This window comes from Platalea leucorodia (assembly GCF_965183815.1).
Source record: "Platalea leucorodia genome assembly, chromosome: 2".
Lineage (NCBI taxonomy): Eukaryota > Metazoa > Chordata > Aves > Pelecaniformes > Threskiornithidae > Platalea > Platalea leucorodia.
Window position 1 is genome coordinate 90,534,506 of NC_138824.1, and position 25,804 is coordinate 90,560,309.

The window sequence follows — 25,804 nt, forward strand, 5'->3', positions numbered from 1 at the left end:
ATCTACAAAATTCCCACCTATTTTTGTTTTACTGTAAGTTTCTTTGTTGGTGTGTTTTGTGTTTTGGGTGTTTTTTTTTTTTTTTGGCGGGAGGGGAATTCAGTGATGAATGAAAACTGTTGCAGAACTGCTTCAAAAGAAAACGGGACTTACAACTATGTTTATTCTTCATAATAGCTGCTTTTAATAAGAAATGCTGCTACTTCTTATCAACAAAAATCAAAATACTTATAGATGGATCTATTCCATAATGTCTCATGATCTTTTTATCTAAGATGTATTAGCAGTCCTTCTCTAGGGACTGTACTTTTCTCAGCAAGACTGAGTTTTTCATCACATACGACAGTCCTGCTGATGACCAATTCTCCTACCCAAAAGGGGAATGAGGCTGCATAATGAAAGCTGTATTCAGGACATCTCAGGAGCCAATTTACACAAGTGACTATGAATACACAAGCTCCAAATCTATGAAACTCATTTCCTCATGAAAATACTTGGGTTACCTCCCTCAAAAAGGGAAAAAAAAAGCTTCTGACATGGACACTTGAAAAAAACCATGCGTAATAGTTTTGCTTTATTACAGATTGGCATTTAAGAGTTCAGGAAGTTACTAGGTAATCTGAACCGAAAAAAAATTAAAATGTTGTTTTCTTGAGCCAGTGAGTGGCAAAACCCACATGACAAAGTACTTCAGTTGGGGATAAACACACCATGACATCTACATAATTAATCTGGCGTTTCTGAGCTAGAATATACCGAACAGTGCAGTACTATGTAAGACAAAATAGGTAGAGATAATTTATTAGAGATGCTTTTATAATTATGACAACATTCTTTAGTTTAAGGTAACACAAAAATCCCTTCATTACTGTAAATTTACATCTTCTAAATGGTGCTATCATTTGAATGCAGACTACTGTTTGGTTTTTGAATAACAAAAAACCCCAAGCATCTAAATCTTAAAATATGAGAACTTACTTCCAAAAGGTACTGAAAACCACAGTATAAATCAGTCTCTCGTCAGGATGTATTTTGCTCCTGTGGTTACTCTTCAGTGGGATGTTTCCCACAGAAGGAAAGGTGAATATTACTTACAGATTTATGCCAAACAAAAAAGTTCAGAAAATCCTATTTGAGTGTATATTGTGTTAGAACTGAACCCAGCAACTCATGAACCCCTCACCTGCAGCTAATGAGTTACTGACTGCAGATGAGAAGGGTCAGAGAATTGCTATTAAATAACATTGTTGGACAGTACAAGACAATTTTTAAAGTATTCTGAACATCATGGGGGTTTTGTGCAAGGGCACTGGAACATATAAAAGGCTTTCTCTGACTGGGTACTAACAGGAATAGGTTTATGAAAATATTTAAGAGCATTTTATAAGATAGCCATGAGGAATCTCAGCACAAAGGTCTTTCAGGCTAACACTCTGCCTATAGCCTTGGAAGGGTTATTTCTGCTGTCAGTACTTTATAAAATCCATAAAGTTACAATGAACATATGGGATTCAGCAGAGAGAAAAGCAATTTCTTCCGAAGTCCAATCACCCTTACCTGGAACCAGGAAGACAACCCTAGAAATAAGAAACAGAGTTCCAAAACCAGAAAAATAGAAGAATCAATAGCATGTGAAGCAATTGTTCCAGAAAAGGATTCGCCCAAGTTTTTGGAGAACTAAAGAAAAAAATCTCATCACTACTTCCTACCTTGAATTTAAAGCCTTCAATAAGTAATATTCAATAAATTAAAAAAACTATATAAAACAAAAACAGACAAAAGGCTATTGCAAAAATTACAAAATATCCTGAAACCTAAGCAAGAATATTTAATATGGCTAAAAAAGTAAGCTCTGCCAGGAAAAAGTAATGCAATTGTCCTTACTGTACTCTGGATTATAACAGCATATTACTGAGATCAGACCTTGATCTTTATCTTTTATATATCATTGCACCTACATGCTGCGATGACTATGCATTGAAAACGCCTAGATAGACAGAATAAATGTCGTTCCATGTGCACTATTAATATCACCGAAGAACGGGAATTTTAAATAATTAGTAATGATGACAAAAGCCTTTCTTCCCCATAGTTCAGTAGTTTCTGAAGCACCTCAATTTACATTGTTCATTACAGCTAAGTCCTGTGCCTTCTCCATTTCAAAGCCCAATCTCTTTTTCAGTGTGGCACTCCCCCTTTGTATCCAATTATCTTCCTCCCTCCCCGCCCCCATTTTGGCAACAGCACAATATCTTTATTGTAAGAATCAATATTTGAAATTATCTCAAGAGGATTCTTAATTATGCAGTATAGAATTTATTTACCAACCAATCTGCTAAGGGGCAATCTGGAAAAAAAGGACATTTTCTTTATAGACTTAAGGAAAAGGAAAACAAACAATTTAAAATCATTTTCTCAATCCATGTGGCCATTAACTAGCTTAGTTTGAATATAAAAACACAAAAATATTTGACAATTAACAAATCTAAACAGAGTATCAGAAAGACAAAATACCTACAACACATTATTTCCTGAAGTGAAACCCAAACCCCATCCATTTCCTAATCACAGTGCTCCAGGCAGAAGTCCTCATTGTACTTCACATTTATACAAGTTTTGTTCTTGCTTACTGGAAAGTGTCCCAGCATGGCTCCAGCCACTCCCAGTACAACACTGAACTCTCTCAAATGAATAATTTATGGGCATGGTGAGATTCTACTGGTATGTAATTTCAAGGGTGCTGCTCAATTTCTTTTTTTTCATCACTACTATTCACTAGTTGTTCAATAGTGATTATATCACTAGGATGCAGAAAAGAAATTCTGCTGAACTGACCGCAGATTTAGTAAGTTATTAGAAGCAATAACAAAGCAGAAAAATGCATTTAAAGCAATCAAACACAAGATAACTATTTTTCAATCTGGTTATCATTGATTTAGTACCTTGAGGAAAGAACAATCTCAGTGAAGGAGACTGCTGGCTTAAGATTCAGTTTTGTTTACTAAAAAAAAATTTTATACTGTTTTTTTCATACTTTAGGTATAATAGAGAAGAAACAAAAATAAATTTCTTCTTCTCTGTTAAGAGTTCATATCATTGACAAGACAAATATAACTCTCTTCACTGAGAGAGTTTACTCTCTGCTGTTTATAATATAACTGCAGTGGAAACAACAGAAAAGGAGTCTGAGAAGAAGCTGTCAGTCACAGGTGAATTAATGTTCATGTTATTATAAGTTACATTTTGCCTATGCAAAGAAGAAAAAAGCAATCATTCCATGCCAGTTTGATAAGTCCACTGAATCCAGTACACACTCGAAAAAAAGTGAACAAGCAAATGAATAGCAACAGAATTTGTTAGGTAGAAAACCTCCACTTTCCTTGTCCAACAAATTACCTAAACTGCACTCATTTTTGCTCCATAGGAGAGTGCTTTTCAAAAGCATTACTGTCAATATATTGACATTTTCCTATAAAAGTAATTTTTTCACTGTAGGTTCATAGATTTGAAGATGAGAGGGACTAATGCAATCTGAACTACTGCAGAATATAACTGGAGAACAGCAGAATTATGGACAGTAATAATTAATGTTATCAAAAGAAGCTACTGATGCACTGATATTCCTTAGCTGAAAAATGAAAATCATTTTATATGTATCTTTGGGTGTTTCAATTTACTTATACCTTGCAACAATGATCATGATGAAAAGACACATTGAGCTTGAAATCTAGCAAATTCTGAAAAATTACTTACGAATAGTTTCATATTTTTGTCACAATCTCTCAAATCTTAAGGGTTTTTTTTTCCTCCTCTCCTTCGTAGCAATATGAAACACCCAATGCATTGAAAGAAAAAAGAGTTACCGAGATCTTCATTCTTAGGGTACTGAGTAGCCTTTAAACACTACGGCTGTACAGAATGCCTGTAACTGGTAAACAGAATGAAAGCATAAAGAAGAAAACATTTTACATCCTCTGCCAATTTTAACAGCTTCAGTTGTCAATGTTAAGTACAACAGGTTAAGAGATTGGTGGATGAGGTCGTTGTACTGCATTCAGAAAATCTTGCTACAGAACTGGATGCAGCCCTGGTCTGAATGTGGTTTGCACCGTCATAGGACTGCAAGCACAACACTATACGACAGTGCATGTACCAGCCAGCACTACAGGTAGAACACAGCAAGACATGGTAGTATGCAGAGCTAAACTAAGTACCTAGAGATTGTAATATTAAAAAATGCTGAAAACATGAAAACTGTAGATTTTTGGGAGGGACAAGTTAAAAACAGCCCAAGCCCAACATTGTCATTTGGTTGCCCCAGAAGCATGTTACCACAGATTCAAAGTTGTCAATACAAGATTTTTTTCAATCATACGCTATCCTGAAAATTACTCCTACATCTCTCTAGAGATTACTCCTATATGTCCCTAGAGTTTTAGTCCTTTACAAATTTGTTTTCAAAGAAAGATAAGAAGACGTTTTAATCTTCATCTCTGAATAGTCCGACAGGTTGGATTCATTTCTGTTGGAGTTGCAGACCATTAATAGACTTCTCTTTGAATGTTCTGGATAGCTAACTGTTATGTATTTCATTTTACTTCATGTGCTTTTAACTAATCTATACATTTATCCATATTAAATTTAGTTTAGTTAAACTTTTGTGGCTGTATAGAACACTATTTTCCAATCCTAAAAATTTTAAGTGTGTCTTACAAAACAGTGAGCAGGTTTTCTGAGAGGCATGATGGAGAATCTAGAAAATATGAATTTAAACAGAAACATACCAAATTACTGCACCTTTTTTACACTTTTCCCTTTCTTCCACTAAACAGTATAACTTCCCACATAATATGGATAAACAAATTATGAGGAAAAAGAGATGGTTTTCATAGGGCTACAAGACCATTCTGAAGGCACAACAACCATGCACTACATGCAAGGCTTTCTGATGCTTTCCAGTTTTGCCTCAGTTTTCTGTAAACCACATGAGTGGAATCACAGCTAAAACATCATTTAAGCTTTGTCTTCTCTTGTGGTTACCTTGCTGTTCATTATTGTATTGTTCTAAGCAAATTAACCTAAACTAATATTTTTTATTTTCTAGGAAAAGGATTCAGCTAAAGTTCTCCATTTGTCAATTATTTCTTGCTGAAAGTGCTCTACCTTCTCTTCTGCTGCCTTCCAGAACAGGAGGTGTCTGACCTGAGTCTTATTCTTCAAGGAGGAATCACTTTATTAAAGTCTCTCATACAACATCCCTTGATAAAAGGATGCCAGCTCTGTTCTTACGAACAATTGTGAATCTGTGACAGACCGGCCTAGGGAGAACATTTGGATAGTAGATCCAGAGTCAAACGAGGATAAGTTTAAAACATTTCTTTTTTAAATGCTGAAATACTTAAGGAGTTACAGGAACAGTTATAACATCTACTAAGTTGCTGCCTGTAGGCTATCATTATGGAGTGGAGCTGGATAGGACAGAGGACACAGTAGAGAAAAGTTGGAGCCAGCCTACTCAGATAGAAATTTATGCTTCACCTGTCCTTCTTTATCTTTTCTTGTAAAGCAGTATTTCTCTTAACCTTTTTCAGAGGCTTATAAAAGTCATACTTCTTAAACAATGCCCTTGGTTATGGCAAGACTTTAACTAAATATGGACACGCACTGATAATGTGTCATCTAAGACATTTTATGCATCCTTTAGATGGTCAGTAATGTGATGACAGGATTAAGCCAATAAACCCAAAATTAATGGTGGGGTGGCAACTTAGAATATCTAGCTTAATGTGAAGTCTGTCCTTTATGCCAGTAAGATGTCAGATGTGGCTTTTATGCACCATTAATCTATTAAGGTATTTATAGAAAGATTATTCCTTATCATTTATGTATCATAATGTGTAACAACCGATTTTCAAAAAAAGCCTATGGCTTACAAAAAAATCAGACAAGACAGAAAGTATGTACACAAATTAAGCTGCATATAAAAAAGTGAATGAATAATACCTGGGAAGAAGGAAGGAACTGTAATCCTCTATACTATTGTGCACTATTCTCATTTCTAAGAACAGATAAAAGGTATTACAAGGGAAGCCAGGAAGAAGAAGCACTCAGAGCCTTCAGTTGCCTTTCTGGGGTGATGAAGATGAATGAAAATGTACCTGAAAGACCTGTTAAGGCATGAAAGCTGTGGGAGGAAGAATGCTACCTTCCTTGGCTTCTCAGAGGTTAAGAAAGATAGGCAATAAAGGAGATCTCAACAGATGTAAATGTTTTGTTTCAAAACATGCACAGTCATAATCTCATTTTGTAGTTTGATAATTTTGGGGGATAATTAATTTTCTAACTATTGCAACTCTATGATTTAATTTTGGTTTGTTTCACCAGGGTAAGCCTATTTTTCTTTTATCTAAAAAACACTTCCATATGATCAAACTAATGAAGGTCACTCTGTTCCTTTGGAAGTGTCAGATCAAACAGAATGAACTGAAGACTGTCAAGTGGTTTCTGCTAAGCATCAAGTGAATAATTCTTCAGCACTGTGAAGCATGCTTTATACCTTGCTATACAGAGTGGGAGTTAGAGACCAGGCTAAGCTGGTAGCACATCTAAAGAAATCAGTTTCTTATAACAAGAAAAAAGCAACTTCCATGACTGAGCACTGAGAAGGGCATGCAAGAGCTTATTATTTGGAAAACAAGTCCTTCAGAAAGCATTCACTAGTTTGTTAAGTTTTTATAAAAGTATTTATATATACAACATTTATCACCTCTCAGATGAAGTTTTTGTGATCATTTTTACACTAAATGAAAAAGGGAACAGATCATGGTATGCATGATGTGGAAGAACATTTGCCTTGCATTTTAAAATGTTATACAATCTGTAAAATTTTTATGTGAGAAACGAACACTTACCCTAAAGAGAAGTAAGATCCTTCAGGTTTTAGTATGAAATAGGTAACAAACCTAAGTGTAGTTTTGCTACAAACCTACAGAAACAAATAAAAAGTACAAAACACAAGTATTGACTAGGGAGATGGACAGACAGGTTAGGGAATGAACTTCTGATACCTCTCCATTGCCATCTGACCCAGGCAGGAGCCTGGCTCTCAGAGCAGAGCAGGACATTTATGGAGAAATGGACGGCCACAGTCAGTCCCACTGCTCAGGCAGGATGCAGAGTCAGCAGTGATGCTTCCGCGACCCCAGCAGCAGGATGCACACGGACAAGTCACCAGAAGTTAACTAACTTATTTTTTTTCCAGAGAGACTCACATATTTGGATGATATAAAAAAAATAACTTTTTAGTAACATTGTACTAACTGAAAAATCAGAATATTCCCTTGCTGGAATGATTTAATCATCTTTCAAAATGTTGGTTTTATTCAGTTTCCATTGTTGTACGTAGAAAATAGCTACTGCATTACTGAATTTCGCTATCTTCTTAAATATTCATCATATAATTATGAAGACTTACGTTAGATTTAGAAATGATATTTAGACTGATGGAAGGTACCTAAACTCAAGCCACAGGACTATGACTAATCTGACTAACTAGGTGAGTGAATATGTAAGTAATCCAATAGTTTCAGTTTTAAATTTATAGAAAAGTTTTCAAAGAACTTAATAGAAAAAATAATTAATTTCTGTCTTTTCTTAGGAATGTAATTACTAATTAGAAGTGACTAGGTACTTTAGTATTTATCTTTGCCCAAATGTCCATTAATATTTTTTCTAAGATTTTGGTTGCTTAAGCTATTAGAGGAAAAATAATATATAACTATGAATCTAATTTCTGTTCATGGATGATAGCATTTGTAATAATCAACCTACCTACAAAATATTTAAGAAAACATTTTTTTCAGAAGAAATATGACTTGTCTGTGCCTGTATTTAAAAATAGGACATTAAATTAGTGAAATGATATTTTACTTTTTCTGAACATAAACAAGAATGCTATTAGCATTATTAAAGTACATCAGCTTTCATATACTAACGCTTTCATAGACTTCCATACTTACTGATGCAAAAACATAATGGTAGGTCTGGCAGTTTAAGTCCCAAAATGTATGAAATTCATTACCTACTTAATGAAGCATACAGACAATGAATTTCAGAATTCTTTGTACCACATAACTTTGTGTTGCTATGATATATTCATATTTACATCATATATTTTTAATGTCATCAGCCTAATAACTCCTACTGAGTTTAGGCTGAGACTAATTTTGCTTTTCAAATGTATCTGCATTTGTTAATCTGCACACTGATTTGCTTTGTTTTGATTTAATAGATCCAACTCTAACTGTATGGGCAAGACTGTGGGAAATCTTAGAGCACCAAAATACCTAGAAAATTAAAATGGACTTAGGAATTCTGCAAATGTGTGAATATCAGATTCCAAGTTACTGAAGCAAAGTTTTGCATGTTGTTTATATTTCTATTTTCTTCTTCAAGAAGCAAAATAATTACCTCAGGAGAACCTCCACTCCCCACAAAAGCTATAAATCCAAAATTCAAAATTCAAAGGCTGCAACTGGCTTTGACTCACTTTACAATGGATAAACAGCAAGTCTCTTCCTTCTGTTATTTGACATTAAATGTTATGTAACCTGTCAGAATAACATCATCCAAAAGCTAAGCTTTTGTTTTCTATAATTCTCAAGGTCCAAATCCTTACCACTGTACTCCTTACTAATTAAGCTGTATCAGAAAAGGTAAACTGGCACACTTTTTGCAACGGTCAGTAAGAAACACAGTGGCTCCCATTTGTTGGTCTTAACTCTGAGACCATCTGCTGGGCTACAATTGCTCTCTACGGTATTCCATGACTGGGAATTATGAGCACAGACTATCGTGAATCTTTTGCTGTGCCTCTTCTGACAATGCAATATATGCACAGTGATTCAACTGCTGTACCTTCACAGCATGTGCCTCTCGCTGGACATCAGCTGGGAGATGACTCTAGAGCTCCATTCACTTACCTACGCAACAGCCACAGAAAGCGGGGTGCTGGCAACAGTACTGAGCTTAGCTCAGTGGATGAACCAAAAAAAAGCCACGTGTACATCAGAAAAAAAACAGTGGGCCAAATCAAAACAACAAAGCTTTGACTTTTATTTTTGCCTTTGAAAGTAAAAAAAAAAATTTCAAATGAGCAAGAACTGATTTCAAAGCAAAGAAGTAAAAGTGTTTCTTTTTAAAATACTTCTATATTCAACTTTAAGCATAAATTTTGGGCATTTTGTACCTGAACTGAGTTAATAAATCTGTTATTTCATAACTGAAATAGAAAACTATAAATTTGTTTTACTTACAAATTACCAATTTCAAAATCACAGAATCGTAGAATGGTTTGGGTTGGAAGGGACTTTTAAAGATCATCTAGTCCAACCCTCCTGCCATGGGCAGAGACATCTTCCACTAGATCAGGTTGCTCAAAGCCCCATCTAGCCTGATCTTGAACACTTCTAGGGATGGAGCAGCCACAACTTCTCTGGGCAACCTGTTCCGGTGTCTCAACATCCTCATCGTAAAGAGTTTCTTCCTTATATCTCATCTAAATCTACCCTCTTGCAGTTTAAAACCATTGCCCCTTGTCCTGTCACTACAAGCCTTGGTAAAAAGTCTTTCTCCATCTTTCTTATAAACCCCCTTTAAGTATTGAAAGACTGCAAGAAAGGTCTCCATGGAGCCTTCCCTTCTCCAGGCTGAACAACCCCAACTCTCTCAGCCTTTCTTCACAGGAGAGGTGCTCCAGTCCTCTGATAATTTTCGTGACCCTCCTCTGGACCTGCTTGAACAGGTCCATGTCTGTCTTGTACTGGGAACCCCAGAGCTGGATGCAGTACTCAATAATGTAGTGAAATATCAGATACACAGCTTCCTCCATGATATTTTTCCAGGGACAACTGACTAGAAATTCCAGCACAGACAGAAGCTTATAGACTCAAAAGAAAGTAACATTTACACAACAGATTATGTATTGTACTGGTGACTTGGATAAAATAGTTACTTCTCTTACAACAATCTTCCTGAGAGGAGAAAAGCATCAGATATCACAAGACATAAATGAAAGACAAAAACAAACTTATTTTTTTAGATTAACAATTACAGTGTTTTAGAAAAATTACATTAATATTGAACTAAGTATTTCCAAAGGTGAGTTAATTCTTCGGGGCTTTTGCTTCTACTTCAGATGACATTTCTATGTCTTACACCCCATTCTGTCTTCCCTCTCACATTTGTACCTGTTTTCTACATACTCCAGAAGATGTTATCAGTCTGATACTGGTTAATCCATACTTTTTTTATGCAGAGAAAGACAATCTTAACTTCCCAAAACTTGAAATCCTTAATGGCCTGAAATGCACTACTCCAGGACTTAAAAAATAGGCTGAAAAATGACCCAGAGAGTCTTTTGTGAGCAGGTTGTTATGAATTTTTTTTCTTCTTCTTTTAATGAGTACTCTCTACTTATGTGGCCAAGCAGTATTGGGACTTTGTTGAAATAAAAAGCAAATAAATAGTTAAATCTCACACTTAAAATGACCTTATACGCTTCAAAGTAAATATCCAACAGAGTCAACTAAGGAAGTAACATACATTGCAGAAGAAATATTTCTTCTGAAATTTCCAAAACATTCAGACATTTTGAGCATTCTCTGTGTAGCTATATTGCCCCACAATTTTTTTTTTTAACTAAGCACTGATCAGAAAATGAAAGGCCTATCATAAAAATGCTGGTATTTGAACTATTAAAGGAGCACAGCTCTGCAAGCATAGGAGCATGTAAGAAAAAGAAAAAGTAACTTTTTTTTCCTATTTTTAATTTACAGGACTAGTTCTCAAGGTCACATGAACTGGGTCCCAAGCTATGGAGCCTGGCATGTATTTGTTTCTTAATAACTAAATAGTAACATATATTTAAAAAAACCAACAACAACAACATACCATTTTAGCTGACTAACAAAAGAAAAAAAATATATAAAGTGCCAGTTACACCAGTCCTGAGAAAAGGAAAGACACGATAACTTGCCTTTTACTGTGTTTTTGGTTTGTGAAGGGGTTAGGTTCATTTGGGGTGTTTTGTTTTGTTTTAATCAGGCATCTGTGCTTCTTTGTTCACGTTCTCTTTGGTACTCCAACACAGATCATAACATTCATGAGACTCATGAGACACTAAATGGACTAAACTTAATCAACTTTCGACAAAACAACACACTTGAAAGTCACTGTTCTGATATGGCTGAAACTCAGCAATTTTTGAACCTAACACACTACATCATAGGTTTAGACTTGACATTAGGAAGCATTTGTTTACTGAGAGGGTGGTCAAACACTGGAACAGGCTTCCTAGAGTGGTGGTCAGTGCCCCAAGCCTGTCAGTGTTTAAGAGGCATTTGGACCATGCCCTTAATAACATGCTTTAACTTGGTCAGCCCTGAATTGGTCAGACAGTCAGACGAGGTGATCACTGTAGGTCCCTTCCAACTGAAATAATTCTATTCTGTTCTATTTTATTCTATATTTTACTACAGAGCTCAACATCCTGCTTGCAGGAAAATACATAAATTGGAGCAAAGAAAAGGTATCGAATGAACAGATTAAACCATTACTGTTGCCATCCTAATATAATGCTGCAATGAAGAAAGCCAAGTGTCGAAAGTGCAAAAATTCAGAGAGAATAATAACAATGGAAATGTAATTAATAGTCTGCAAAATCATTAAATCTCTTCATCTGGAATACTGCACTCTTTTCTATACTTAAGAAGATAAAGCAGACATAAACACAGTCTGACACTTCCAGGAAAACCTTGCATGGCATAAGCGTTTCCTCTACTGTACACAGGTTCCCATCCAATTAAAATATAATGAAATAAAACCTTTTCTAAATATTCTGTTTCATGTTCTAAGTTCCACCAAACCCAGATGCCACTACTTTCTCACCATGTATCAGACTACTCTCCTTTGCTGTTACTCAGCTAGGGATTGGCCAGATCACTCTCTGATGGGTCACTGTCTCACCTATCATGCAATATACCTGCTGGAAAAATGAAATATGAGCAGTGAATCTCCAGAATTTTTATGCTATTTCCCCTTCCCTCCCTTTTTGGCACAATAAAGGCTGACACAATCCTGTGAGCATTGCTATCCACTAAACACAGATTGAAAAGCCTCAGAGCCACAATTTTCATATGCTTATGGGCCTGAAAACAGTAATAAAATTGAATTCTTTGAATTATCTACAGTATTTCATAAGTCACCATAATGATGATTTGGTACACATAACAAAATGAAACCACCAGCTGGTGTAACCACCCACCAAAGTCTCAGGACCTCTCTCACACAGGCTAAGCCAGTATTTACTCAGGTTGGACTTGCAAAGGAGCTTTGGGGCTGTGCAAAACACTCTTTTTGTTATTGGTTTACTCCCAACTCAAGCAAAACTAAAACCATGATAAATTTATATTGAGGATAGCCAAAGTAAAATCCGTAGGCCAAATGTACTCCAGGGTGCTTAACTAGATTGTTTGAGAACAACTGCAGGTTCCAATACATGTTCTTTGTGTATTGCATTCATTTTAGAAAAAGAGATGGGACACAATGTACACCAAAATCTGCATTTGCCTGATATCACTGATTATGTGGCATCTAAATTTAGCTTGTAATCTCTGCAGAGCAGGACCTTTGTTTCCTGTTTGCTGTGTAATTACTACAGAAAATTATGGTCTGGCATAAGCGAATATATACTGTTCTGACAGTTTTCAAAATAACTGTGGACATTAAATGTTGCCCATCATCTCTGGATGAAATGTCAGTGGACGAGTAATTTGATCACATTTTGAAAACTCCATTTCTGAACAATTCATTTTTTGTTACTTCCATTTATTTTCATTTTGACTAATTTGTTACAACACAGCTAGCATAGCTATTCTGTTTGTATCATCATGGATAAAAATAAAATCAAATGGATTTTTTTAGTGTTTACATGTTTGCTTCTAGTCAAATTTACAATGTTCTGTGCAAGCTACTATTTCTAATGCAGTACTACCTTGAAACACTGGCCAAAACAGCAACGACTTAGATTTGCCATATTCAAACAAAACAGGTCAAAAAACCTAGTCTTCTGAACATATATGGCAGACAAAAGCTGGGAGATAAGATATATTATCCCACCTTATCTAGGTAAAGAACTGAACATATGAAATTAAAAGACTTTTCTGGAATTACAAAGAAAGTCTGTAGCAGAACTGGAAATTAAATCAAGGTCATCCTCACCTCTGATGATACAAGAAGTTTGCCCTTACTGTATTTTCATTGATCCTTAAAGGCAAAAAAAAAAAACCAAAACATATGCTATCGCACAACTGACCTTACGCATAAGGAGCAAGTCAGTGCTTAGTGTTTGGCAGGGGGCTTCCACTAGGAAGAAAAATGAAGAATGGCAAGTATTCCTCAGATGCAATCATATATTTGCAAGAAAGAAATAAAAAATCCTCCTTTCTTTGTCGTGGTAGCCCACCTTACCAGTAGGCTGCCTCATTCTTTGCAAGCATTCTCTCTCTACTTTCCGTCATGTGTAGGAGGGTTTCTCTTGATATCCTGGAATTTTTTGTAACCCTTGTCTTGCCTCTTCTTTCACTGATTAAAATTACAAATGCAACTAAATCAATCCCTAGTCCAAGTGTTTATATTAGCATTTGGGTGTCAGGTCCTGTTCCAGCTAAATGTAAACATGGTTACTTGTTCCCTTATTTAGTCTCCCAGGAAGGTGGTCAGCATTTCCAACACTTTCAAAGCAATTTGTGACTTTTCACTGACTAAAGTCACCCTGTGGGTAGCTATCAGAGAACAGCACCTTCATTGCTGGTGGCAGCATCCCTCTCGGTCCTCTCCAAGATGTTTTCGGTGTGCGGTGCTGGAAGCACAAGCAGTGTTACTGAGCAGAAAGCAGCCAGCTCTGTTTCTGCTGCTGCAGGGTGCTGGGGGTTTATTAAATTTAAGAAGTCAGAGATATGTCAAATGGTATCTGAGAAGTTGATAAGATCAAGGCTAAGAGAAGAAATTAACGTGTAAAAATAAATGCTATTATTTGGCTTTTTCCCCCACAGATCTCACACATTAAACCCAGTAATCACAGAATCATAGAATCATTAAGGTTGGAAAAGACCCTTAAGATCATCGAGTCCAACCGTTAACCTAGCACTGCCAAATCTACCACTAAACCATGTCCTCGAGCACCACATCTACCCTTCTTTTAAATACCTCCAGGGATGGAGACTCAACCACTTCCCTGGGCAGCCTGTTCCAATGCCTGACTGCCCTTTCGGTGAAGAAGTTTTTCCTAATATCCAACCTAAACCTCCCCTGGAGCAGCTTGAGGCCGTTTCCTCTCGTCCTATCGCTTGTTAATAGGGAGAAGAGACCGACCCCCACCTCGCTACAACCTCCTTTCAGGTAGTTGTAGAGAGTGATAAGGTCTCCCCTCAGCCTCCTCTTCTCCAGGCTAAACAACCCCAGCTCCCTCAGCCGCTCCTCAAAAGACTTGTGCTCTACACCCTAATGGTGCACTTCCTGTACAAAGCCATAAAACCACCACCACCACTTCTGAACAGGTCTGCGCAACCATCTCTAAATCTGATACAGTTTTCCTGCATTACCTACGCTACAGAGCGAGCCCTGGTCTGAGCTACGGCAGCAATTTTTGCAACACAGGTACAAGAAAGATGAGGTAAGCAGGTGGGCATAACCAGAGTGAAAGATGACTGCAATGACGTGGTGCAAACAGAACAACAAGGGAGGAAGCAACGCAGAAATGAGTTAAACTGATTACATGAAACAGCCTTTTCCATATGGGGGACAGAGAGAGAACAGGAAACGCAGGACGTACAGGAAGGCAGATGAAAATACACCTCTGAGAGTCCAAGTGATTTTCAGGAAACATCCCGTGAGCTGTGCTTGCACCGCACGCTGCCTGGGAGCCCGGCGGCTGCCCGACCCCCTGCCCCAGGTCGGGCAGCCCCAGCCCCGGCAGCGCACCCCGGCTGCCGCCGCGGGGCAGCGGGGGCGGCCGGGGCCTGCGGGGCACCCAGGCGGGAGGAGGCCGTGCGCCACCCTGTGGCGGTCACAGCCGGTTCCCGCCGGCCCTGAGACCTGCAGGGGGGCTGGCGCCCAGCAGAGCGCCCACCAGGGAGAGGAGGCAGTGCCGCCTCTGCCCGGAGGCGTTGCAGACAAGGCAGCGGCAGGCAGGAGGCCCAGCGGGAGGCCAGCAAGGAAACACGAAAGGAGAGAGGTGAGCATGAAGAAAGGCGTTTGGAGAAACAAAATGGAGGAGACAAGTGGAAGCGGATAGTGTTGGGGATGTGGCTGGAGGCACGCGGCTGGAAGGAGGCACTCATGCCGTGTCTGAGAAGGGACCGGTGAGGGACTGCAGCTGAGTAAGAAGCCAGCAGCGAAGACAGAAACCATGGCGCACTGATCCCTGCCTCCTGTGCCACCTGTCACCGTGCTAAAGGGACTGGGGGGGGACAAAGCGCAATGTGTAGCAAAAACTAGGGGAGCTGAGACTAGGAAGGTGGGAGGGAGAGGTGTTGGACTGAAGCTGAGCCTGGAGAAAGGGAGGAAAGGTGTTTCCGTAGCTCTTCTGTTGTTTACGTCTCCTTTGCTTCTCGATATCTGAATCAGTAATTCCCCAGACCCATCCCAGCCCTGTCTAGAGTCCACCCTGGGGAGACGGTCAGGTGCACACCAATTCTTGTGTATAGATTGGAATGGCATGTAACATCATCTAACAAACAGGTCTTGGTCCCTGAGAAATATAAAGATTTCTACTAGAGGGTACGTTCCTTGTTTTTACCGGTGTACCTCCAGAGCACGCCATTGTGTCGAGACCTACAGCCTTGCTCTGATACAGCCCTGCATCAGGATGCTCATATGCCCTCTGATGTTGTGTCCTGAGATCTCTACATGCTAGTGGAGGGCTCTGCTCCTGCTGTCCTGAGCAAACCCCCCAGCCAAGAGCCTAGACAGCTTTTAGTCTCAGAGGTAGCTCAGGTGGCTCTTCATAATGCTGCATGGCATCTTTTAAACAGTTTTCATATTTGTAAATATGAAAGGTTAGGTTTTCAGTGTTTTTCTAGGTTATTAAAATCACCTGTAAAATATAAAGAACTAAGTACAAACATGTAGATGCAACAAGTATGTGTAACACTGAAAAATTGTTGAAATTTTTTGATACAGATGGCAGCAGATGTCCAACAGCACAGTTCCTGGTACCTTCTGTACTTCAGAGGTTTTCCACCAGATAAAACGTCTGTGAAAATCTCATGATTCCCAAAAGTCCTAGCTGCTCATTAAATTCTGTCATTTTGCCTAAATCTAAAAACAAATGCAAAGTCCAAATTACTTTCTAATCAATTGCTGACATCTATTCTGACAGAAGATATTCAGATACGTGATAACATCAAGTCAAGTAATAAAGAATGTCAGCTTTGCAATGTCAACATTCAAAAAGAGAACTGCAAAAAGTAAACCCGAATAAGCAATCCCACTAAACAATAAAAAGATTGCTAAAATTCAGGCAATTTAATATTAAAAAACAATTTTTTGATGCTTGTATAAACTGACTGAACTTCAACATTTAAAAGTTGCATTAAAATTAAATTATTAATTAAAATATTAAAACTGTATATAAAGAGAGTGAAGAGAGGGAATATAATGAGGCTTTTTTGGGTAAATGGGATGCTTTTGTTAAAAATTGAGCTTTCTAATTCCCTTATAGAAAAAAGGGAATGCATCCAAACCATATGATGCAATGCTTTTGAGACTTTCAGACTTCAAACATATGGAGTAGTACTAGCATTCAGCAAGAAGTTGAAATCCCCTATCTGAAAAGAAAAAGAAAATAATTTTCCATGATCCTGAGCAACTCAACACTGACAGATTTTAAGGTTACACAGTGACTTTATTGATTGCCCAAGTGGACCTTGTATAAACACAGCAATGAAATTTCATCAGTAGAGAGGGAATTTAAATTGCTTATAAAAAGAGTCTTTAACTTTGAAAATTCATTCTTAAAGTGTAGAATGTTAATACAGTTCTAAATTATAGGCGGCAGTTTCCCTCTCACTTTTGGAGCTTGCTTTTGGATATTTACTTGCAATGGAGATGGGCCACAAGTATGATATAAGTGGTATAAATATTTTTAATGGCAAATTATTAACACTACTCTTTTTAACATAGAAAATTGGCCGAGTCTTTCCAGTATCACTCAAAGAGAAAAATAATTCCTTTCTGATTATCTGGCCACTACACAAGTCAATGGAACATTCTTCTATCACTGACAAGATATAAGTCAAACCTCTTCAGCATTTATTATTTTCAGATTTTGAAGTATTTTACACAAATGTTAATTAACATTTGTAAAATGAGACTGAATTCAATTTTGAAATCCAGTGTAATTAAAAACAGATTTTTTGCTGTACCACTGTAAATAGGAAGTCTCATATTATATACTGTTAAATATGTTGAAAACTCTAAAATAACTCAGTGCTTTTTTTCCTGAAGAACTACTACTTGGCAGTTTCAGTCAGTTAAATGTTTCAAAAAACATTATGTTAACACTTCTCTAATTGTTTAAGATATGAAAGAAAGACTTTGTATCCTGAGAAGTACTCTCAATTTACTTCACATCCACATACTATTGAATTCTTAAATATTCTTCAGAAGGACGCGATACTAAAAATTTCTGAGACAACAGAGTAAATTAGTAGGACCTGCAATCTCATCCTGTGTGGCAGTTCCTTACCTTCCCTTTACATTTTGCTTATAACACTTTTGCAAGTAAATTTGCTTCTTTCTGAAGCTACTAAGACACTGGTCTCATTAACCTAAAAAAAAAGAAAGCTCCTTCAAATTGATATATGCATGCAGATTTCTATGAGCATTAAAAATTTTGACAAAGTCATTAAGAACAAAGGCAGGTAGTTACATAAAACCAGTCTGTTAAAATACGACTCCCCTTGACCATAAAAGAAGGAAAGATGCCCCTAGCAGTACTACTAATAAGACTCATCTTAGTAGGAGAGCAGACAACACTACTTGGGAAAAGGAATTGCCTGCTGACAGACACTGTCATTTTGTGTCTGCTCATGGATCTGGGCAACAGTTACTTTAATCTAATTGGTGACTGGGTAGGTTGAAGGTTGGGGGGAGCTGAAGTTTTACATGCTTTGGCCCTTTTACTAAAATCACCTTTATCATCTCAGTCTACAGACAATTTAAGAACAGCAGAGTAAATTGCAGAATATTAAATTAAACTCACTTTGTTGTCATATTTTCCAGATGAGAGATTTGGTCAACAATTCTGCTTTCCTAGCTTTTTTGGGTGATAGATGACAAAATTTTACTAACACTTACGATTTGGGCAAAATTAAGTGCCTCTATCCAACATAGCAATCCAGGGTGCCTGTTCTCCAACACAGACTGATTTCTAGGAACATAAAACTTAGGAGAACATTCCTATCTATTTAGAAGTGCCTGGTCTAGAACTAGCCAGCTACGTTCCACCTGAATTACCACACAACACAAAGTTTAGTAATTATCTAACTCTCTTCACAGGCTTGACAAGGTAAGTGAGCTCTGAGCAAGCCTAACACAGCCACCAGCTCTGGTATCACCCCACACGCTTGGCAGCACTAGGGGTATCAAAAAAGCCATGCCACCTTTACTCAAGGATATAACCAGAAATGGAGGAAGGTCACCTTGTAATCTCACATCCTATTTGGGAGCACTACAAGACCTGAAGTAGACAGTTTAGATCTTGCCCTTTGTCCACTGAGCCATATGCTTCTAGTATATATAGCCTGAGAAATGATATATAACTGTAATTCCCCGATCACTCAGACATTTCTGGGGCATGTTATTTCCTGTTCTTAAAGGGCAACTCTCCCCAGCATTCCAGAATAACTTCTTACTCCTTAAAATGTCCCATGACTTTGTTACAAATCCTGTAGCAGCAAATCAATGATCTGAAGGGTCTTTTCCAACCTTAACGATTCTATGATTCTATTAAATCTGTGCCAAGGAAGTGGCTTCAGAGAAGAGAGGTACTCTTCTCAGTAACACGCTATCCCTCTCAAAGCTATAGTTTTATCTTGTTATTGACATTTCGTTAACAATAAATGGTTTCTCTGTTCCTTCATTTCCATGGCATAGAGAAATATCAACAAGATAACTGGGCAAACTGTATACAAGTACAGTTTTCTCTTACACTTTTCTTTTACAGTCTTGGTAACTAGGAGTTTTACTACTGGATGACAAATTCCAGATTGTATGAATTTGTTTTTTCAAGTGGTAAACTCTTTATTTGTATTCAATAGCTCTAAGAGAAAAGCACATGGATGGCAGTACAATGGAGATGGCTATTTTATTAAGATGTTGAGAACAACAGTACAGCTGTAATTCACTGTAGAGTTTCCATACATTTTGTTGTGAAAGTGATGACAAGTTGATGATTTTGCCATAAAACTGTCAAATACAGCAAACTATTCAATAAAGGCATTTTTATGGAGTGGCACAGAGACGCTCAGACTCTCTTCAGAGTAGTTCAAGCACAGCTCTCCTAACAACCAATTATAAACATATAGCTTTTCTTTTTAAAAAAAAACAAAACAACCAAACAAAAAACAAACCACAAAACCAAAATAACTCTTTTGAAGACATCCTCTATAAATTATTCATACATTTGTGGGCTTGGTTTTAAAAACTGCCAAATAAGATTTCAAAAGGAATCATTTGGTCCCAATGTGTAATTCTTGATCAAAATAGTCTTCATTGGAATGCTTGTATTTATTGCTATTTTTTATGTATTTAATGTAATAGAAGTTAATTAACCTCTCAAGTGATATTTTGAGGGCTCACTACATTTCACACGATTGCTGAAGAAAGATGTGTGTTACTTTGGCTTCTTATAATCTTGAAAGGGAGAGTCTTTGGTCAGTAAGAGATTATTTCTTCATAGAGTTCTATAAATACTCATTTTCATACCTCCTCTATCGCTTACACAGCCAGAAACCACATTACAAAATTGGGATGTAAATCACTGGCAAAGTAAAACTGCAGTAAGGTTATTCACCATTATCTTTTGCATGTGTGTGAACACAACAGTAGGAAGGCCTGCTATTTAAAGTTTCTTACATTTCCAGGATCTAGCAAGATCTAACATAGCCTTTATAATTACTTTGGTATTTCTGATTCTAAGACTGTAAATTTGTTTTTATTATCTCTCAGTATACTTCTATATTGATTTGATACCGGCTTTACGTAGTCTATACATAGAAACTGACAGAAAATAAAAGGAATTTTCAAAGTTTAATTACTTTTTTATATTCCAAGTTGCTTATAAACTCATTCAATTTAAAGAACCAACATTTTCATCAACAGTAAAGCAAAGTGTTTTGGAGCTGTGATGCATTATGTAGAGAAAAACGTTCAGCATATGGTTCTGTTAGAATAGAATGGTTTATCAAGAGCATTAAATGAGCAGAGAGGTATCATGCTTTTTCCCCACAACTTTTCCTCAAGACTAAATGTAGCTATTATTCTTATGTATTATTTAATGTATAAGTTGTAAACAAACTATGATTTACATAGAATAAACAGAGATTTGAGTGTAACATTATGTAAACATAACACAAGCTTTACTTTATAGTCAAGTTCTTTTTACGTAGTGTAGCTCCTGCAATTTCATACAGATAATGAAGGGTGGAGAAGAAAGGTTCAAAGGAAATAATTCAATTGTATGAGCTTATATTTAATGTCTGCTTTTATTTCCTAAAGAAAGACTAAACCTATGCAATACTATGACAATTCTGTTGAAAAATAATCTCATGATCATTGACTTTTTTGCAGTTCTTCATAGAGATTCTCTAATAAATGTCTTTTGATTTGCTTGATTTTTTATAAAATGTTTACCTTGCTTATTTTTATAACTACTTTCCAAGGCAATAATGGCTTCTAAATATAGTTCAAAGTTAGACTTTAAGAAGCATAATATACCTATTTCTGCAAGCAGAATGACTTAAGAGTTACCAATGTTAGCACAGAAGCCAGAACCTCCAGGGTTTTAATTCCAGTTGATAGCACACTGGCCCACCCTGTCACAAAGAGTGCAGCTATCTTGTACAGTAACTATGAGTCTCATTGAGTATTTGTAATATGCCTGTTCAGTGATATTGGTCAGATGATTGTGTGGGGCTTTTTTACTAGCACCTTAACAGCAAAAGGCAATGAACAACATATTCATACAAATTAGCTCATCTTCTCAGCTTCTTACTTCTCAAAGTGTGAGATCCCGAGCTTCCGCCCGGGAGGAGGCGGTGCACTAGACATAGTTGAGGCTGTCAGCTCCTACGTGACAGACCAGCGCAGCGCAGCCCTGCACTCCCTTTCCTTCGTGATGGGATCCGGTGCACCTGGTAGTGTGACATTGCAGAAGGCTGCATGTGAGAGTGGTACACGGCTGCTGCAGAGGAGCATGACTGGCACAGTGCTGATGCTCAGGTCACAAAACTGGATAGACTTGAATCAGTACTCATGACTGCTAAGATGTAACCATGGTAACCTATGTGTGTTCATGAAGAGGGAGAAAACCCAGGAAATGGGAAAGGGTCTGCGGGTGAGATAGTGAGGGAGGACTTGCAGCAGGACTCTGGTGCAAGGTCCAGGTATAACGGAGGGGATGCTCTAGGGCTGTGAGGAACGTGCAGGTCTTAGCAACTGGAGCAGGTTCTCTGGTGCAGGGTTCAGCTCTGGCTGCGAGCAAGATTCCCAGGGATGGACTTGGGGACAACATACTGGGTGCAGTAAGCTGGGCTCAGTATGTGCTTGTGCAAGGCAAAACAACTGCACTAGGTGGGAGCACTGCACAGCACAGCAGGCTTTAGAGGAGCCGTGTCAGAGAGCACAGTTAGAGAGCACCCCAGCTGTGCGGGGGGATAAGGAGAGTCTTCCTATGTTCAGGACAGCATAGCGCTGTGAAGGGGTGGGAGGGGTGAACTACACCCACAATAGCTGCAGCAGGAACAAGTGGATCCTGTCTATACAGGTATTTAGCAGGCCTAATTCAAACCAAACAGAGCAATCTCCATCTGCTTCATACAACAGACAGGGGGAAAAAAAAAATGTATAATTTAAAATATAAAAATCTTTTAAAGAAGTACTTTAGGCGACAGTATGCCACATTTGGCATATATTTGGAAAAACCTTATGTGTCACATTATAAAGTCCTAGCATTTTTTTTCCCCTAGATATATAGTGGTCTCCTTAAAATTCAGAAGTAACAAATACCTCTTGAATAAGTACTACCTACAATTATACAAATATAAGCTAACTAAGCATGAAAAACCTTCATGAATCTAGTTTGCTGCCTCAGAAGACTGGATCAAAAATGACCCTGATCATACTTAATCTCCCTCCATTGCAGACCCTGTATATTTCTGACAATAAATATTTTGTTTACTTTAAAATTATTTCATTAGCAACAATAGGATGATGTTAGAAGATGCTATACTACAGCAAGATGTACTTGAAAGAACCCAAAGGGACAGGACCTGTATCTACTGCATCATAAGTTGCACTTTTGCAGTCAAGGATATTGACAGTTTCAGCACAGAAAATTAATTGCTAAGTCACAGTAAAAATGAACCTTGTATACTTCAAGTTCAAAACCAACTAATCGTTTTGGGAATTCTTATAGACAAAAACTAAGAAATCATCACGTAAAATTTGTTCACCACACTGCTAGCCACAGATGCAAGCTTTAATATAGTTGAGTTACCACATACTCATTCGTGATTTACAGTCTGATAGCTTGCTTTCCTTTTTTTGCTGTATGAGAAAGAAGCAATTCATCTCTCTTAGAAGGCAGTTTCACTTAAAGCGAAGTGCAGTTTTCCAACTGAACAAAATTTAGTCATGCATACAATTAACATGAGGGCATAAAAGAATTATGCTTGCATTTCATGTAAAGTCTACAATTCTTATCTTCAGAAGACTTGTCTCAGAATTAAAAATTAAAACATACTAGAAAATACTGATGGGAGTACTACATATGTTGGCTTTGAATAAGCACTGTAAAGTTAAGGTATATGTACACACTTCATCTGAATTCAGCTGAGTATGTGATTCTAAAATTAATTTACATGTAAAACAGGAACAGGTACTTATGTAATATATAAGCACTGTCCATTTCTTCTCAAACTTCAAATAAGACAAATACAGCTTCTCTCTCTCTCCCAGTAATATGTTTCAAGGCCAGGAAGACAATATCAGTTAAACAATGTTATTTCAGATAGCATGTAGTCTAAATAGTATCTTTATCTGCTACTAACAACAATGCAGTCCAATCATGCAATGTGATTTTGATGTATTATGGAAAGTACACGATCGAATAAAAAGAAAGAGATATGTGTGTGTGTGTATATATATACACACACATGTATATATTTTAATTATGGGGGTAGGGAAGTTTAGCCTGTGTATACACCTTCACAGTCATCAGTTTCGGGGAGCAATCCTTGGTCTCCAGGTCAAGATGTACAGAACAGTTTGCATCCACCTAAAGTGAACTGGCTGTGTCCACATGCAAAGCATTTGGCCCAAGTCTTCTCTAAGCTCCACAGGGGACCTCTAGGACCATAAGAAATTCTTTTTTTTTTTTTGTATTTTTTAGTCCTGAGTACTCACAATAATAACTGAAGGTATGTAACAGTCCACCATAGAGGCTTGCTTTTATAGCATGACCTTGAGAGTGTGTTTCATCCTATAGTGAAGGACATAAGGACACACAAGCATCCAAGGGTGACAAGACTACGTCTTCCATAGACTTCTTCTAAAACTTAATCTACTAATTTTTCCACCTTAGGCACAGCTAGTTGGTTAATTCTGGAAAGGAAAACCAGAACTGAAGAGCTAATACAGACTAATACAGGCGCTATCGGACTTGTTCATCACCTGAGGGGAGATGAAAGAAGAGGCTGCAGCTGTACTACGGAGGATGGAATTGAAAGCTTCTTACAAGCCTACGGCTATACTCTGTGAATTCTTTCTTTTTCCTCCTTGTTTAAGAATAAATGTATTTCATCATCTATAATAATCACGTTCTATATTTTCTAGAATATGCTTCCACTATGAAGACAAGCAATATGAAATTAAAGTGAAAAATTTGAAATATATGATCACTGACTTTCACTTACATTTCTTCTGTATGCAATTTGGAAAATTTGTGTGAGAACTGTCTCCTGATGGAACTCTCCTTCTCATGGCAAATGCATAAAGTATCTGAAAAATTCTATGCTTATCAGGTATTACAACATTTTCCATATTTGCTGAAACATCATATGATAGCAGAATCACCACTTACTGCGGTCAGTAATTATCGTTCTGGCCTCTTGATTGCTCGTCTTGTTTTTTAGATTTTGTGCTGCAGTTATTAGTTCATCCAGTTGGGGACGTCTTTGCTCCAGATCCTGTAGTATTGCCTAGTTGCACACAAATACAAAAATAAAACAAATAAAAAAGCATGTAGAACTGTTGAGAAGACCATGTATAGGGATTTCTTTTTTTGTGCCAGCTTGATTTAAACCAGAAAGATTGTTTGCTGTTTCAAATAATATGAAGAATTTAGTCTAGACCTTCCAAATATTGTTGTTATTCTTAACATAAAATTACCAAGTATAACTTGTAATAATAATTTTAAAAGAACCTATAAAACTAGATATAAAATGACAATCATTCTTCGTTTTTTAACCCATCAAATTATTCAAGGGTAAGCTGTTTTCCTCTATAAAGCTATAGAGGGATACTATTCTTCTGTATTCACTTAGATTTTACAGTATATTTTAAAAAAGAGATAGGGGTCTACATTCTTACCAGATTAAGTGGGATTTTCCTAGTAACTCATGAAGTCTAGTTAATAATGTTTGTTTCTTAGTATTTTAAGACTGCTTAATTACTATCTATTGGTTTAAAGCCAATATAAGACTGTTAATGTTGCTTTTTCTGTCCTGACACCTTACCTAGCAGAAAAGTAATTAACACTCACAATAATTTATATGTTAGTCAAGCAGATACATAAAGCTCAGGCAACCTTGACTAGAGTTTCTCACAGGGAGAAAAATGGGCTTCAGAATAATGACTCGTAGTCTTTAGGAGGTAATAAAAACTACAATACAATAGCTTTAGATATAATAAAAATGAGAACTCAAGGAAAGTAAGGCATGTAAGATTTATGCATATATTAGTTTTAACGTATTTTGAAGGATTAGGGAAGAGCAAACAAGGAATCAGTTCAACGGTTTCCCAGATAAGAAGCATCCAAGCATGTATTTAAATGACATCGACCGAATCTAGCAACTTCAAGTCCCTATCAGGTAGCTTCCAGTAAAGATGCTCGTTAGATTTCCCAGTTTTAGGAGTTGGAAGTAGCAATATCTATTACCAAATTATGAACAAATGACTTTTTTCTGCCCACAATTTTGAGTCACCAGAAAAGAACAGTATGCTGTCAGTTAGCTAGTAGGTACAGTGTATCAGCTATCAAGCTGACAACAAAGGTCAGTGGAGGATTTTAATTTTTCAGGCTTTTTATATGGACAGTGGTTAGATAATCTGTTAGCATGCTCACCTGGCTGGTGACTATGTGTCTTAAGTATTTTATTGTCTTAAAAGTCTCCTTCCCGCAAGTGCTTTTATTCTAAATAATCACACTTTATTTTAACAAGCTCTTATTCACTGACTGTACTGG

The 25,804-nt window shown here is 37.1% G+C and overlaps 1 protein-coding gene across 6 annotated transcripts in view; it reads right to left on the reverse strand.

Moving 5' to 3' along the window:
• Nucleotides 1-25,804, reverse strand: part of DMD (dystrophin) — a gene marked incomplete at both ends in the record, with an annotated part of 1,307,865 nt that overhangs the window by 287,365 nt on the left and 994,696 nt on the right. For all 6 annotated transcript variants that reach the window (XM_082303865.1, XM_082303861.1, XM_082303862.1 and 3 more), the window contains one exon: nucleotides 24,422-24,539. In XM_082303865.1, the coding sequence (XP_082159991.1) occupies nucleotides 24,422-24,539 (118 nt within the window). The remainder of the gene's footprint in view (nucleotides 1-24,421; nucleotides 24,540-25,804) is intronic.